The sequence below is a fragment of the Cydia strobilella genome, chromosome 2 (assembly GCF_947568885.1).
Source record: "Cydia strobilella chromosome 2, ilCydStro3.1, whole genome shotgun sequence".
In the NCBI taxonomy this organism is placed as follows: domain Eukaryota; kingdom Metazoa; phylum Arthropoda; class Insecta; order Lepidoptera; family Tortricidae; genus Cydia; species Cydia strobilella.
In genome coordinates this window covers 27640099-27657303 of record NC_086042.1, presented here as the reverse complement: position 1 = coordinate 27657303, position 17205 = coordinate 27640099, and the positions used below count along the sequence as shown (strand labels likewise).

The window sequence follows — 17205 nt, the reverse complement described above, 5'->3', positions numbered from 1 at the left end:
GCCTCGCGCTATTGGAAACCACGAGGCCAAGAATGATACGGGTTGCGAGAAGTTCTTTAATAATAAGGTGTCACTGTTACACCCTTGCTTTGCTGCGAGTCACAATCGTGCAAAGTAGAAGTCCACTTTTGTGTGGTGTTATCCTAAGTCCTTTGAAATTAATGGTTAAAGTGACTTTTACTAATTTGTCCAAGAGCATGAGTGGGACTAAGAGAATATCTGTGGTGTGGGTTATATTCTCGTTCTATCGACACTTTTCCTGCGTTCCATCTGTCTCTGTATGATCAAAACCGGGAATAGGTGCCTAGTTCTTACTACTGATTTGTCATACAAATTACAATGAAGTATTATTTAGTAGTGTGCGACTTGCAATCTGGAGGCCGCGGGTTCAAACCCCGGCTCTACCAATGAGTTTTTCGGAACTTATGTACGAAATATCATTTGATATTTACCAGTCGCTTTTCGCTGAAGGAAAACATCGTGAGGAAACTGGACTAATCCCAACAATGCCTAGTTTCACCCTCTGGGTTGGAAGGTCAGACGGCAGTCGCGTTCGTAAAAACTAGTGCCTACGCCAATTCAGGGATTAGTTGCCAAGCGGACCCAAGGCTCCCAGAGCCGTGGCAAAATGCCGGGATAACGCGAGGAAGATGATGATGACTTTATACCTATAAAATTTGTAACCTATAATTTTGTCGTCAGATCGACGCCGCGCCATTCTTAACAGAATGCCTGTCAGGCGTAGAAGCATGCGCACTTGCATCAGTCTACATGGAACTGTGTACGCAACAGCACATTCCTACCCACATCCCCGACCATTGCGTGCAGTAAGTATCGTGAACCATATTTATTTAAAAGACCCATATTACAAATACCTTACAGACTAACATACATATATGTATTATATAAACTTATAACTAAACACTATTTATGCGACAAAACGATGTGGCTCCGTTGAATCGTCTGTGCCCTGTTTATCAAAAGCTTGTAGCTTGTAATACAAGTCGAAGTCCCTTTCTAACAAAAGCTGTCAAAAAGTGAGTTCCGCTTGTATTACAAGCTACAAGCTTTTGATAAACATGGCACTGGTCTTGTGTCGGATTCGGCAGTTTGCCCCGGAACCTCCGAAACACGACGCCCTTCGGCCAGAAGTCGGCGCACTCGATGGTCCCCTACAGCGGTCGCGACCTTCGAATGTTATCGTGCTATTAAATTAACAGGGTGGCTAAAAAATAATTGCATTCCCATTGCCATCGAGGTTTTGGGATTATACTAAGCAACTTTACTATAGGACCGACCACAAAATCGCGAAAATTTTTTTTTCCCTCCCATAGAAAATGGACCGGTCCGGAAATTTTTTTTCGCGATTTGGGGGTTAGTCCCATAGTAAAAGTTGCTCAGTATAATCCCAAAACCTCTCTGGCAACGGGTATGCACTTATTTTTTAGCCACCCTTTATATCTGGAGACATTCGACCTGGCCCAAACTAAGCAAAGCTTGTGCTATAGGTACTAGGCAACAACCCATCTTTAAAAATATTTATATTGGGGTATTAACGAGATAAAATTTCCAGATGCACAGCCCCTCAAGGCGAGGTGGTGGAAGAGGGTAGCTTCTACACGCTGAAGCACGTGCCCAACTCCACGGACGTGGTGTTCCTGCTGGAGTCCCACGCCTGCAACAAAAACCTTAGGAAGAAGAAGAACATGGACCTGTTCGTGGAGGCTTTTGAGCTGAAACTGCAGTCTGCCGGACTTTTCGATAACAGGTAAGATTTATAAACTAATAACTGTCTCCGTACTCCGACTTTGCAAAAAACACGCTATGGGTAAGACAGACAAGACCACGTGGATTTCCTGCTGTAGTCCTAAAGCTGAAACAAGAACCTCAGGAAGAAGAGCACGGACCTGTTTGTGGAGGCTTTTGAACTGAAACTGCATGCAGTCTGCTGGATTTTTCGATAACAAGTAAGATTAGTAAACTCATTTGCGCCTCCGACTTTGCAAAAACACGCTAGGGGTAAGACAGACAAGACCACGTGGATAGAGTCCGTCTATGACAATTTTGCACCGCATTGAACATAACTAAGTGACGGAGTGTCATTAATGTCATAGAAATTTAACATTAATGATGACAATTCCACACTTTGCCATTACAAAAAATATATATTTGAGGGCACAAAAATTTAAGACCAGTCAAAATCAAGAGTTTAATTTTTCTATATGGCATTAGCGGCGTAGTTAAGGGTCCCCAGGAAGCTCGGTTCTCCATACAAACGTAGTTATGCTATCATATTAAAAAGACTAGCTAGATTGCTCTGACTGTACTTACAATAGGATATCTAGTTCTGTAGTTAGCTTCAGATACCATAGTTAAAAAAACCGGACAAGTGCGAGTCGGACTTGCCCACCGGGGGTTCCGTACTTTTTAGTATTTGTTGTTGTAGCGGCAACAGAAATACATCATCTGTGAAAATTTCAACTGTCTGGCTATCACGGTTCATGAGATAGAGGCCTGGTGACAGACAGACGAACAGCGGAGTCTTAGTAATAGGGTCCCGTTTTTACCCTTTGGGTACGGAACCCTAAAAAAATACAGCGAATTTAAGTTTTCCATACAAACCTTGTTTTGTGCCCTATTTCATTTGTTTTATAAACTGAAATAAACTAATCACAGGCATAGATATACCTCATGTCTTTGTATGTGCAGTTTCATTACAATCCAACACGTAGTTTTAAAATGAAAACGAAACTACGTTTGTACGGGAAGGTGAAATTCGGCCGAGCTTGCCGGGGACTCTTAAGTTAAGGGCAAGGGTCTTTATAGAAATTTGCACACTTTGTGACCTTCGGGCTATTTTATTGCACCTAAACCAGCGCAATGTCGGCATAGCACTCTCCGTCGTACAGTTTATAAAGCTCGCCTTGATGTTCCGAGTAATAGTTCCGGCAGTTCAGCTGGCACATGCACTCGAAGGTCTCGTGGTTGCTGGCGCACACGGGCTGGTTGCACGTGAACCAGTTGCAGGTGCATTTGCCTTTCAGTCTGGCGTCGGTGGGGCCGAGCGCCAATAGAGCCACTGAAAATATTAAAAAAAAATATGTCTGCAAATATTAGAGATCAGATCAGTATTGTGCAATGCTTTAAAGAAATACTTATACGCTTTTATTATTTCTACTCACTAAAATACCAAGATCTTTTCCACTTTTTGTATGTTTCTGTTCGCGACTTCTTGTACCCCGCGTACTAGCCATTAGATATCACTCAAAACTTTTATAGTAAATAAATATCAACTACCGGGATAAATACCAACCCATATGTTTGTTTCAAGTATATATTTTTTATATATAAAATACCATATTTTATCATGTTAAGTTCAGTTAAGGACGTAGTTTACGCAAATTTATGCAAAGTTCTAGTGTCGATAGACGTATAGGTAGTTATTTTACCAACACACAATTTTACTTACTTAAGAAAATCACAATCATTCTGTATGCCGATGCCGATGTGTGATATACTTGCTTATTTTACTGCAACCGTACTTTCGGATATGAACGAAAAACGTTCCAGTATGACTAATTTATCGATAATAAAATACGTGTCGCGCAAATTGATTTATTTTACATCGTGGGGCTTAATAAGAAATTGAGAAAACTTATTGAATTGTGCATTAAGCATGTAAGCTTAGGGGTTCATCCATTAATTACGTCACACAAATTTCGAGGTTTTTTTGACCCCTCGCCCCCTCCTTGTCACATTTAGCAAACCCCTCGCCCCTGGTGTGACGTCGCATTTTTTCAATGAAATCGGCAAATCGAATTAAGTATGATTAATATTTTATCAAAATATTTTTGACAATAGAAATATTTGTAATTTCATAACCCAAAACAGATTAGGAATGAAATTTAAATGATTAAAAACGATTATCGTACCAAAAACTTGTTATTTTATTTTATTTATTTTATAAATACGTTTACACGACTAACTGACGTTATATAACTGTACAGCGAATAAAATAATTTAAATAAGTTAGTGACGTCACAAAGTTTGTGACTCCCCCCATCCCCCTTGTCACAACATGTCACATCATTTTTATTCGCACAGTTAAATAACAAGTTTTAGGAACAATAATCGTTCTTAATCGTTTAATTTTCTTTCCTAATCTGTTTTGGGTTATAAAATTACTAATATCTCTTTTGTCTAAAATATTTTGATAAAATAGTAATAATACTTAGTTCAATTTGCCTATTTTACTGAAAAAATGTGACGTCACACCAGGGGAGGAGGGGTTTGCTACATGTGACCAAGTCAAGGAGTGGGGGGGGGAGGGGTCAAAAAACCTCGAAATACGTGTGACGTAATTAATGGATAAACCCTAACAAATAGGCTTGTCCACACAGAGCAAACCGATTTGCGTGACATATGAGACGTGCCATGCGTAGTCGCGATGCATCGGGCAAGGCACGTCTACACATTCTGAGCGGTTTAGAGCAGCAATTTCGTCAAGTCCGTGTGGACCCTAAAATTGTCAGCAGACGGTTCTTTTGAGTACAAAATACTTTAAATGGGACATTTTCTATGAAAAGGGACCTTATTGTCGATGGCGCTTACGCCGCACAGCCTCGAACGGCATTGTATTTATATCGGAGCATCGTTTATAATGGCGTAAGCGCCATCGACAATAAGGTTCCTTTTTATAGAAAATACCACAAATAATAATGTGTTTCTAGATATGCGGTGGTGGCGTACGGCGGGCGCGGCGTGTACAAGCGTGCACGCGCGCTCTACGTCGGCAACCAGCTGTTCGCCAGCAACTACGACATCGTGCGACACTTTGACGCTTTCAACATTGGTAATTATCTCGTTTATAAAGCTCTGGTTTCCTAGGAAAGCGGTGCCGTCAGCATATAGCGGGCGTAATACAGGGGTGAATGACGTCACTATAACGGTGTCTATGTAAACCAAATGGCGCGGTTTCCTAGAGGGCGGTGATTGACACCGTAACGTTAAAAAGCGGTGCATTTGCATGACGGCCGTCTTATATGTATACCTATATTATACACTAAGTGGCTAAGCTGGTGGCAAAAAAATAAATGCATTCCCTTTGCTAGGGAGGTTTTCGGATTCTACTGAGCAACTTTTACTATGGGACCAACCTCGAAATCGCGAAAAAAAATTTGGCTATTTCATACATTTTGGCTGGTCCATTTTCTATGGGAGGGTAAGTTATTTTTTTCGAGATTTCGTGATTGGTTCCATAGTAAAAGTTGCTCAGTATAATCCCAAAACCTTCCTGGCAACGGGAATGCACTTATTTTCTAGCCAACCTGTATATATACATATTTTGATATTTTTATTGTGTGTGCGTCGACAGATGGCAGTAAATTTACTGTGACTACAAAACTTACTATGACAGTACCCTATCCTATATATTCTTTTTGGTATCACATATTTTTCTTAAAAAATTTAAGGTAATAATTCTTATACTCAAAATCCTTAATTACTATTCTCACCAGTATTTGTTTTGATCAACAGAAAAAGTGGACCTCATGAAGAGCAACAGGACGATACGTCCGGACGTATTCTCGGCTCTGAGCTTCGCGACCACGCTGCCATTCCGAGTTGGAGTGGAACGCACGATCATCATGCTGCCCTGCTCACGCTGCGACCTGCTTGCCATGCGGGTATGTCATTCATCTCTTTCTATCACACACATCTTAGCGGTTATCCTGGCTACACCTGCACCCTTATAGCTACTACTGGGCCATTCTACGATAATGTCGCTTACGAAATGCCATTCTTCTAATAATGTTTCTTGTCTTAAATATATTTTTTGTTTGCAATATGTTTGTATGAAATGTAGTTTACCATGAATAAATGAATTATATTCTATTCTATTTTAATAAAACTGCTGAAAAAGCTATATTGGATGTGCTACCCATAATAAATTAGTTTTTATCAAGTCAAATCAAGTGTTAGTTCAAGTCTCAACCAATGCAGTGATTTTTCCACTTTTAAATTTATTCTACGCTTAAATATTCTAGCATCGTACGCAGACGTTTCTGAAGCTGGATACAAAATTAAACTAACGACTATCGTTTCTAAAAGTTGAGTTACCTACGTCGACCGTCTTGGTTCACTCACGGATCTCATGAAATATAATTATTTGAAGTTCAAGGGTCTCCGGCAAGCTCGTTTCTCCATACAAACGTAGTTATGCTCTCATTTTAAAACGAGTAGCTAGTTTGCTCTGAAACTTTGTACTTACAATAGGATAAGGTCTATGTCTGAAATTAGTTTATGTAGCTTCAGATACCATAGTTAAAAAAATACAGCGAATTTACATTTTTCATACAAAACTTGTTTTTGCGCTATTTCGTTTGTTTCATAAACTGGAGCTATATAAACGAATTTCATACCTAGATATACCTCATGTCATTGTACGTGCAGTTTCATTACAATCCAAAACGTAGTTTTAAAATGAGAACGTAACTCCGTTTGTATGGAAAGGTGAAATTCGGCCGAGCTTGCCGGAGACTTAATTGTTTGCTATATTTATATTCATTTGCAGCTGGACTATTCGACCATTCACCACAACCTAATGGAGAACTCGGTGACCCTTCACATCCTGATGGACGACGATTTCATGCTCTACAAGAAACGAGCGGCTAAGAATTTGTATGGTACGTCTAATTTATTTATCTGAAATTAACTGAGTTCCGTTTTACATACCTAAATACGACACTGTTGATTCCATTTGGGAATAATTGATATTTAATAACTAAACCTAGTCATTCTAGTCAACTATATTGTCGATGGCGCTTACGCCGCACAGCGTCACGCGGCATTGTATTTATATCGGAGCATCGTTAATAATGGCGTAAGCGCCATCGACAATAAGGTCCCTTTTTATAGAAAATACCACAATTAATTCTACCAATCACGTGACGCCAAAGGATAGAACAAAAGACATCAACGCGCTACTACTTAACAAATAAGATGTGCGTTGATGTCTTTTAATACTATCTTTTTATCTACTGAGATATTTACCTAGTTTTGTTTATTTATTTAGGTTTAATAGTAGAAAAAGTATTATTTTAGTTGACTCGCAGAACAATTGTTGTATACAATAGTGATATAATCAAGCTTTTCAATATCGTACCTTACTTAGGCCACTCAGCAAGCTTCATGGCCTAAACACGGTACTCAGCTGGCAAGCTCTCTAACTATTATATCACGATTGTATATATAAAATACTATTGTATGTGGATCAGCTTGGAATAGCGTGTCATACCGTGAAACTCGTTGATGTATCTTCTGTCAGAATTTACCTTACTCTTTATAGGGCGTTAATAACCCTTTGTACGCCACGCCTTCTCGGCAGGAAGGAAATTGGGCTGTAGCCGCGCACGTCAGTTGACGTCTTTGGCCGTCAAAGGGCAAATTGGCCGTAATTTATACTTAACCGCCTATTTCTCTATATGTATAATCTACTTGTTCTACAGGCGTGGACAACGCCGTAGCGTACACTAACAAGGACTATGAGGAGCTTATAGGCGACGCCGCGCTACGCAAGCAAGTCAAGTTACCTAAAGACAAGTTGGGGCTGTGCACGTCCCTCGCTATGGAGACTAACGGTAAGTTACTCGTTTATTTACCTACTGGCATCCACTATATGCCATCCATCTGGGGTCCTCACGAATCTACTTAGGTATATTTAAATCGAATCATATCAACTGAGCTAATGCACTTACCTGTACTAACAATGGCATTGTATTATTACAATACTATTATCTGATTTGTTCTCGTAGCCGCCAACTAGTTACTTACAAAATAAGTTAGAAGTGCATTGCATGTATATTTAATTTTTAACCTTATTCCTTGTTGAATGGGGTTAAAATGGTCTAAAAACATGTTGTAACAAATGGTTTTCTACAGTGCATTCGTTTTGGGTGTCGACGGTTGTAAAATGCAAATAAAGTTATGTTAGCCATTATTTAGTTAGTGTATTTTGTAGCCTATTGTTAAAAAATAGTCGTTAATCTATACTAACATTTTAAGGCGGTTATAATCTGCTTTTACTACGAGGTAGTTATACTAATTTGTGGTTTACCACTCAATGGCATTGTATTCTTGAGACTCTTTGAGTAAACAGGTAAGTGCATTAGCTCAATTGATATGATTCCATCTATATTAAACTATAATATAATATATATGTCGGCGGCAAATCGTAAAACCGGGCATATCGAGATATTCCTAGGCATATCATGAAACGCCGCCATTTCACGATCTGACTAGCGACTACCGGCCATATCGTTTAAACCTCAACGTTTGACGATTTGCCCGGCGACGTTTAGGCATATCAAATAAGTAGGGTGTGATATTCCTAGGCAGATCATGAAACGCCGGCATTTCATGATCTGCCTAGCGACAACTAGCCATATCGTGCAAGGCTAGGCAAGGTAAGGCTAGCTAGGAATATCAACGAATGCAATTGGTATGATCGATCTGCCGCCTCTTTTATTAGGCAGATCGTGATATGCCTGGGTTATTCTTAAGCAGATCGTGAAAGGGCGGCGTTTCATGATATGCCTAGGAATATCTCGATATGCCCGATTTTACGATCTGCCGCCGACATATATACTACTACATAAATCATATAAATAAAGGTAACAAAATAAATTCGCGATAGACCCGTTTCTAAATGTGATTTAATCAGGGACCGGCCCGCTATCCCTTATCGGGGTTTTATAAGGGTATTGCATAAGGCTTAACTCACCATACCCTTTGCCAGGCGAAACCCTTTGTTTTGGTTTTAAAAACCCTTATATAAAGCTACCACATTTGAGTAATCGGTAGCCCAAATACCCTTACAAAACCCTTATCATCCGCTCACCAACACCTTGCATATTGCTTATACGGGTTAGCCTTATAAAGGGCTTCCCTTTTAGCATATAAGCGTGCTAATTTAAGTCGTCTACCTTGTTCATAAAGCACACATTACTTTGAATCCGAGCGATCGTCGGCGGCGACGGCGGCGTTCTTTGACTAGGCACGTATTTTCTTTCCTTTTCATACACTACCGTAGATATATACTAATCCTGTCTCTTTCACGCAAAGGGAAACCTTTATAAAAAGCGCTTAAAGATAAGGGTAACCCTTATTAAGAGCTACCCTTATTTTTGGTTAGCTTTTCGGTAAGGGTTAGTCAAAGGTAAGGGTATGAATGGGCTTGCAGTTCAAAAGGGAAAGTCTTTCAATGTGTTAGCCGTGTTTAAGTGTCGCCCATTGAAAGGGTTTTATCGCAGAAAGGGTTGTCCGGTCCCTGGATTTAATATATATACTACTAACTAACTAAACATGTTTATCTACGATTTTGTGTTGTCTGGAAGGCATTATTTACCTAAACCTGATTCTGCTTTTGGGACGGAAAAGGGGTTTATGTTTAGGTATTTTCTCAAATGTACTTGGAAATATTGTAATGTTTGTGATATTGTAATAAAAATGAAAAAAAAATGATTTATTTGTGTATCAAAAATGCAGCTTATTTATAACATAGTAGAAGATTATGACACTTTTAGGAGTAAGTATTCTATTGGATATAGGTTGAGAAACATCATGTTGTTCCTAGATGTTTTTATGAAACGCGCCGGTAATGGATTTTTATACAACTTTTCCTGCCTCGTATTCCTACCGTATATAATTACTTGGTCAGCGATCCCTTACAGTCTGGCAAAAAAGAGTAGAAATTAAAACTGTATTATGACGTCCCGTCTACAGTGTTGCCACTTTTTAATTTCTACCCTTTTTTGCCAGACTGTATTTTTGTAGTATTTATTATTCAGTTATTATATTATATTATATTATATTATATTATATTATATTATATTATATTATATACGAATGCACAGGCAGCTTAAAATAGCTGATACGTGCATATCAATGTCCTGCACTTGTGTTTTGTGTTGTTGAAAGTTTCGGTGTATGTCGAAATGACGTCAAACTTGAGTTTGCCTCTCATACTTCCTAAGGCTTCGTTCACACGGCATTGTCCTGCACGTTTTTAGGGTTCCGTACCCAAAGGGTAAAAACGGGACCCTATTACTAAGACTCCGCTGTCCGTCTGTCACCAGGCTGTATCTCGTGATCTGTGATAGCTAGACAGCTGAAATTTTCACAGATGATGTATTTCGGTTGCCGCTATAACAACAAATACTAAAAACAGAATAAAATAGAGATTTAAGTGGGGCTCCCATACAACAAACGTGATTTTAGACCGAAGTTAAGCAACGTCGGGCGGGGTCAGTACTTGGATGGGTGACCGTTTTTATAGTTAATGGTACGGAACCCTTCATGTGTGAGTCCGACTCGCACTTGGCCGGTTTTTTTGCAGTATACGTCTTAACGGATAAATAGTGGCGCATACTTTGTTCATAGAACCATTCACACGGCGTTTGTACTGCAAAAAAACGTACATTTTTTATACGTGGATACTCACCGGACCGGACTTGTCAAGCAAATCGAACAAACTTTAACGTATTCGGTTTGCAGTGGCGCGTAGTATAGTTCTGTTACATTCACACGGCACGATGTTATACGTTTTTTATCGAACAGCAATCGAACAAACGTCTATAGCGTCTATAGTACTCGAGCGTTTTTCGGAAGGGATCGCTCGTATTTTGTTTGTAATTTCGTGCTTATTTCAAAATGGTTGATAACGAATTATAAATAATTTGGTGGAACAAAACTTTCAATAGGCATCCGAAAGAAATTAAAAAAAAACTGTCTCCTCGTTCCTAAGTTTAGCGTACCTATAAATTTTCAATTTTTTTACTACGCACTGATTTTTAGTGTTCCGTGCAAAACTTTGTTTTGACAAACGGAACACTTATGGGATCACTTCGGTCTTGTTTATTTATGGGATGTACCCAAAACCTTTTATTTTGTCGGCGGCGAAACCGTTATCGACTTATCGCCATCGATACCAAAATAAAAGTACGATGAAGCGTGGATCCGTCTCACACGTCTGCGACAACTGCTTGAAAACGGTCGCTATTCGGTGTGAAAACGGTTTTTAAACGAATTAAAATCTACCGTGTGAACAGTGAACACCCGACTGATTGTGCAAACAACGTGCGAACAAACGTGCAGGACGTTGCCGTGTGAACCTAGCCTAATTTAAGACGATAGTCGCTGATGTGTCCTTGAGCGTATTAGCGTCTCTGTACCCGCACCCCGCTCACTGCGATCGTACGTGAATTTACCACAACGAGGTTCAAAGAGTAAACTACAGCCCAGAGGCGCGCAGTTGGCGCTATACTCGTATTTGTGTATCTTTTGTGCAGATATTTGGTCGTTTGAGTATGAGTAGATCATGCGTTTAGTGGAGGTCGTAAATTATAATAAAAATATATTCCCTTATGCATTATACTTTACAAGCCTCAATTAGTTAATTTGTGTTTTATCTGTTTCATACAAATAAATACCTAAGTCAATTCGACAGATTTATAAATAGAGCTTGGTATGTACTAAATTGAGGCGTACAGTGTGTTTATTTTATACTCATTTTTTTATCCGTAATAAATAAATATAAATAATGCCATTTAATAGTTAACTTATAAAATTAAGTACCTAACTACCTACTAGGTATAGGTAGGTACCTACTACCTAATAGGTACTCGTATATTGTTGCGGTGGTATTATATTAGTACGTTTGATTTTATCCTTTCGCCTTAATTTATAGTTTCGCCAAAAAAATACGACAGGCCGTTTTGGCCTTTTTACTAAACGGCTTAATCAATTGTAAGGGTCATTATTTATAAATAGTTTATATTTGGATTATGCCTACTTTCATTTATGATTAGCATATAAAAGAATATCGATTGACTCTTACTTGTCACTGTTCGTTTTCATCATCAACCACCACCAATCAATGGGAGATTACCCAATCTCCCAACACAATTAAAAAAAAAAACTTGAATATTTAAATAAATATCTATATACTACGTAAATTGATAGCTTATATTAAACAATTAATTATTGTTTTGTTATGGTAATCGAACTTTATTAAAAACGTAAAAATGGCAATATGTCCGCGCATGTTAGAAAACTTTTATTTTTATATTTCAAATGAAGCTTTCTCAAACATAAGTGGAAATATTGTCATTATTTTCGTAATAATAGGCTGCGAAACACCGTGTTGAGCGCGCTAAAGCGCGTTAGAACCAAATCAACTTTCTGCAGTTATTTAGTCTTTGGCCGCAATAACTCCAATTTTATTGCACTCGGGCTCAGCACAAGCATACAGAGTACAAGGAAGGTACGGAGCGACGAGCGACACAGCCTCCTCGTCTCAAAGCTAGCACACGACTGCCGGCCACGCTTTTTTCGAGCTACATACGCACGAAATGTTGAATAGTATTCGAATTCTTTAAAAAAATATTATTTTTTAACATTATGAAACGTTGTATTTGTAGTGCCTGTTAAAACATTTATTTTAGTTTAAAAATAACTTTAATCGAATAAACCGTTTAGGAGATATAAGCAAAGTTAGTCGCAAAACGGCCTGTCGTAATGTTCCTTTTATGGAAAAACTATAAGTCACAGTCAAACGTTAGGAATGTTGTACATAAAATGTAGATAAATATATATTTTTTTCATAATTTTTTGTTGAACCGTTAAGCAGATATATACTCTAGAAAGTAAGAATTTACGGCCAACAATAGCGACTAGCGCCTTAATTAGTGATGTTTGACTCCAGGCACAATATTCTCGGGTAAGAAGCTGCAGGGCGACCGCGGGCTGGCGCGGCGGCTGGCCACAGTACTAGGAGCGCGCGCAGCCCTGGCGGCCGCGCCGTGCGCGCGCGCGCCGCGCTGCGAGTGCCGCGCCTCCGCGCTGCACTGCCGGCCCTGCCACGCTAACGAACTCGTACGTATTATGTTTACAATGTCCTCGGGTAAGAAGCTGCAGGGCGACCGCGGGCTGGCGCGGCGGCTGGCCACAGTACTAGGAGCGCGCGCAGCCCTGGCGGCCGCGCCGTGCGCGCGCGCGCCGCGCTGCGAGTGCCGCGCCTCCGCGCTGCACTGCCGGCCCTGCCACGCTAACGAACTCGTACGTATTATGTTTACAATGTCCTCGGGTAAGAAGCTGCAGGGCGACCGCGGGCTGGCGCGGCGGCTGGCCACAGTACTAGGAGCGCGCGCAGCCCTGGCGGCCGCGCCGTGCGCGCGCGCGCCGCGCTGCGAGTGCCGCGCCTCCGCGCTGCACTGCCGGCCCTGCCACGCTAACGAACTCGTACGTATTATGTTTACAATGTCCTCGGGTAAGAAGCTGCAGGGCGACCGCGGGCTGGCGCGGCGGCTGGCCACAGTACTAGGAGCGCGCGCAGCCCTGGCGGCCGCGCCGTGCGCGCGCGCGCCGCGCTGCGAGTGCCGCGCCTCCGCGCTGCACTGCCGGCCCTGCCACGCTAACGAACTCGTACGTATTATGTTTACAATGTCCTCGGGTAAGAAGCTGCAGGGCGACCGCGGGCTGGCGCGGCGGCTGGCCACAGTACTAGGAGCGCGCGCAGCCCTGGCGGCCGCGCCGTGCGCGCGCGCGCCGCGCTGCGAGTGCCGCGCCTCCGCGCTGCACTGCCGGCCCTGCCACGCTAACGAACTCGTACGTATTATGTTTACAATGTCCTCGGGTAAGAAGCTGCAGGGCGACCGCGGGCTGGCGCGGCGGCTGGCCACAGTACTAGGAGCGCGCGCAGCCCTGGCGGCCGCGCCGTGCGCGCGCGCGCCGCGCTGCGAGTGCCGCGCCTCCGCGCTGCACTGCCGGCCCTGCCACGCTAACGAACTCGTACGTATTATGTTTACAATGTCCTCGGGTAAGAAGCTGCAGGGCGACCGCGGGCTGGCGCGGCGGCTGGCCACAGTACTAGGAGCGCGCGCAGCCCTGGCGGCCGCGCCGTGCGCGCGCGCGCCGCGCTGCGAGTGCCGCGCCTCCGCGCTGCACTGCCGGCCCTGCCACGCTAACGAACTCGTACGTATTATGTTTACAATGTCCTCGGGTAAGAAGCTGCAGGGCGACCGCGGGCTGGCGCGGCGGCTGGCCACAGTACTAGGAGCGCGCGCAGCCCTGGCGGCCGCGCCGTGCGCGCGCGCGCCGCGCTGCGAGTGCCGCGCCTCCGCGCTGCACTGCCGGCCCTGCCACGCTAACGAACTCGTACGTATTATGTTTACAATGTCCTCGGGTAAGAAGCTGCAGGGCGACCGCGGGCTGGCGCGGCGGCTGGCCACAGTACTAGGAGCGCGCGCAGCCCTGGCGGCCGCGCCGTGCGCGCGCGCGCCGCGCTGCGAGTGCCGCGCCTCCGCGCTGCACTGCCGGCCCTGCCACGCTAACGAACTCGTACGTATTATGTTTACAATGTCCTCGGGTAAGAAGCTGCAGGGCGACCGCGGGCTGGCGCGGCGGCTGGCCACAGTACTAGGAGCGCGCGCAGCCCTGGCGGCCGCGCCGTGCGCGCGCGCGCCGCGCTGCGAGTGCCGCGCCTCCGCGCTGCACTGCCGGCCCTGCCACGCTAACGAACTCGTACGTATTATGTTTACAATGTCCTCGGGTAAGAAGCTGCAGGGCGACCGCGGGCTGGCGCGGCGGCTGGCCACAGTACTAGGAGCGCGCGCAGCCCTGGCGGCCGCGCCGTGCGCGCGCGCGCCGCGCTGCGAGTGCCGCGCCTCCGCGCTGCACTGCCGGCCCTGCCACGCTAACGAACTCGTACGTATTATGTTTACAATGTCCTCGGGTAAGAAGCTGCAGGGCGACCGCGGGCTGGCGCGGCGGCTGGCCACAGTACTAGGAGCGCGCGCAGCCCTGGCGGCCGCGCCGTGCGCGCGCGCGCCGCGCTGCGAGTGCCGCGCCTCCGCGCTGCACTGCCGGCCCTGCCACGCTAACGAACTCGTACGTATTATGTTTACAATGTCCTCGGGTAAGAAGCTGCAGGGCGACCGCGGGCTGGCGCGGCGGCTGGCCACAGTACTAGGAGCGCGCGCAGCCCTGGCGGCCGCGCCGTGCGCGCGCGCGCCGCGCTGCGAGTGCCGCGCCTCCGCGCTGCACTGCCGGCCCTGCCACGCTAACGAACTCGTACGTATTATGTTTACAATGTCCTCGGGTAAGAAGCTGCAGGGCGACCGCGGGCTGGCGCGGCGGCTGGCCACAGTACTAGGAGCGCGCGCAGCCCTGGCGGCCGCGCCGTGCGCGCGCGCGCCGCGCTGCGAGTGCCGCGCCTCCGCGCTGCACTGCCGGCCCTGCCACGCTAACGAACTCGTACGTATTATGTTTACAATGTCCTCGGGTAAGAAGCTGCAGGGCGACCGCGGGCTGGCGCGGCGGCTGGCCACAGTACTAGGAGCGCGCGCAGCCCTGGCGGCCGCGCCGTGCGCGCGCGCGCCGCGCTGCGAGTGCCGCGCCTCCGCGCTGCACTGCCGGCCCTGCCACGCTAACGAACTCGTACGTATTATGTTTACAATGTCCTCGGGTAAGAAGCTGCAGGGCGACCGCGGGCTGGCGCGGCGGCTGGCCACAGTACTAGGAGCGCGCGCAGCCCTGGCGGCCGCGCCGTGCGCGCGCGCGCCGCGCTGCGAGTGCCGCGCCTCCGCGCTGCACTGCCGGCCCTGCCACGCTAACGAACTCGTACGTATTATGTTTACAATGTCCTCGGGTAAGAAGCTGCAGGGCGACCGCGGGCTGGCGCGGCGGCTGGCCACAGTACTAGGAGCGCGCGCAGCCCTGGCGGCCGCGCCGTGCGCGCGCGCGCCGCGCTGCGAGTGCCGCGCCTCCGCGCTGCACTGCCGGCCCTGCCACGCTAACGAACTCGTACGTATTATGTTTACAATGTCCTCGGGTAAGAAGCTGCAGGGCGACCGCGGGCTGGCGCGGCGGCTGGCCACAGTACTAGGAGCGCGCGCAGCCCTGGCGGCCGCGCCGTGCGCGCGCGCGCCGCGCTGCGAGTGCCGCGCCTCCGCGCTGCACTGCCGGCCCTGCCACGCTAACGAACTCGTACGTATTATGTTTACAATGTCCTCGGGTAAGAAGCTGCAGGGCGACCGCGGGCTGGCGCGGCGGCTGGCCACAGTACTAGGAGCGCGCGCAGCCCTGGCGGCCGCGCCGTGCGCGCGCGCGCCGCGCTGCGAGTGCCGCGCCTCCGCGCTGCACTGCCGGCCCTGCCACGCTAACGAACTCGTACGTATTATGTTTACAATGTCCTCGGGTAAGAAGCTGCAGGGCGACCGCGGGCTGGCGCGGCGGCTGGCCACAGTACTAGGAGCGCGCGCAGCCCTGGCGGCCGCGCCGTGCGCGCGCGCGCCGCGCTGCGAGTGCCGCGCCTCCGCGCTGCACTGCCGGCCCTGCCACGCTAACGAACTCGTACGTATTATGTTTACAATGTCCTCGGGTAAGAAGCTGCAGGGCGACCGCGGGCTGGCGCGGCGGCTGGCCACAGTACTAGGAGCGCGCGCAGCCCTGGCGGCCGCGCCGTGCGCGCGCGCGCCGCGCTGCGAGTGCCGCGCCTCCGCGCTGCACTGCCGGCCCTGCCACGCTAACGAACTCGTACGTATTATGTTTACAATGTCCTCGGGTAAGAAACTGCTAAATGCATAGCCAAATAAACTACAATGCTTAGAAATCTCACAGGTATCCTGGTCACGGCACCAATTGTACCAATACACATGTTGTTTTTGCTCTGTCAACAATAGAAAAAAGTATATAAATAGTTAGTGCGTTACTGCTATTAGATCTAATCGAGTAAGGGTCCTAGATTTTCCCCAGGCTACTTAACTTTCCAGCACAGTATAATCATCCTACAGCTTCAATAGTATAAAATACTAGCCAAGTAAAAATATGTTAATACAGATAATTAACACCAGTTAATCATATTATAACCTGGCTGTATTTATAACACCAATTGGTACTCACAAATCACTTTAAATCACTAATATATTTGTTTTCAGGGCCTCTCGTTCTGGAACCAAGATGACTTCGACGAACTGATCGACCTTTCCTTGGACCAATCGCTGCCCTCGCTGAGATGACAACTTTAGTATATAAGATCGACGATCGTTGTTAATATGAGACCGTACGGTACTTTGTGTACATATTTTGATATTTTGTACTTCAGTGTAATGTAGCTTGTAACAATATAGTAAATTATTTTTGTTAATTCAA

The 17205-nt window shown here is 45.9% G+C and overlaps 1 protein-coding gene across 1 annotated transcript in view; it reads left to right on the top strand.

Annotated features, from left to right (window-relative positions):
* Positions 1 to 17205, top strand: part of LOC134755147 (uncharacterized) — a 103787-nt gene extending 86582 nt beyond the window's left edge. The window contains exons 63-70 of the mRNA XM_063691632.1: positions 703 to 827; positions 1574 to 1768; positions 4731 to 4852; positions 5536 to 5684; positions 6572 to 6683; positions 7506 to 7637; positions 12761 to 16590; positions 16992 to 17205. Coding sequence (XP_063547702.1) covers positions 703 to 827; positions 1574 to 1768; positions 4731 to 4852; positions 5536 to 5684; positions 6572 to 6683; positions 7506 to 7637; positions 12761 to 16590; positions 16992 to 17072 — 4746 coding nt within the window. The 3' untranslated portion in view covers positions 17073 to 17205. The remainder of the gene's footprint in view (positions 1 to 702; positions 828 to 1573; positions 1769 to 4730; positions 4853 to 5535; positions 5685 to 6571; positions 6684 to 7505; positions 7638 to 12760; positions 16591 to 16991) is intronic.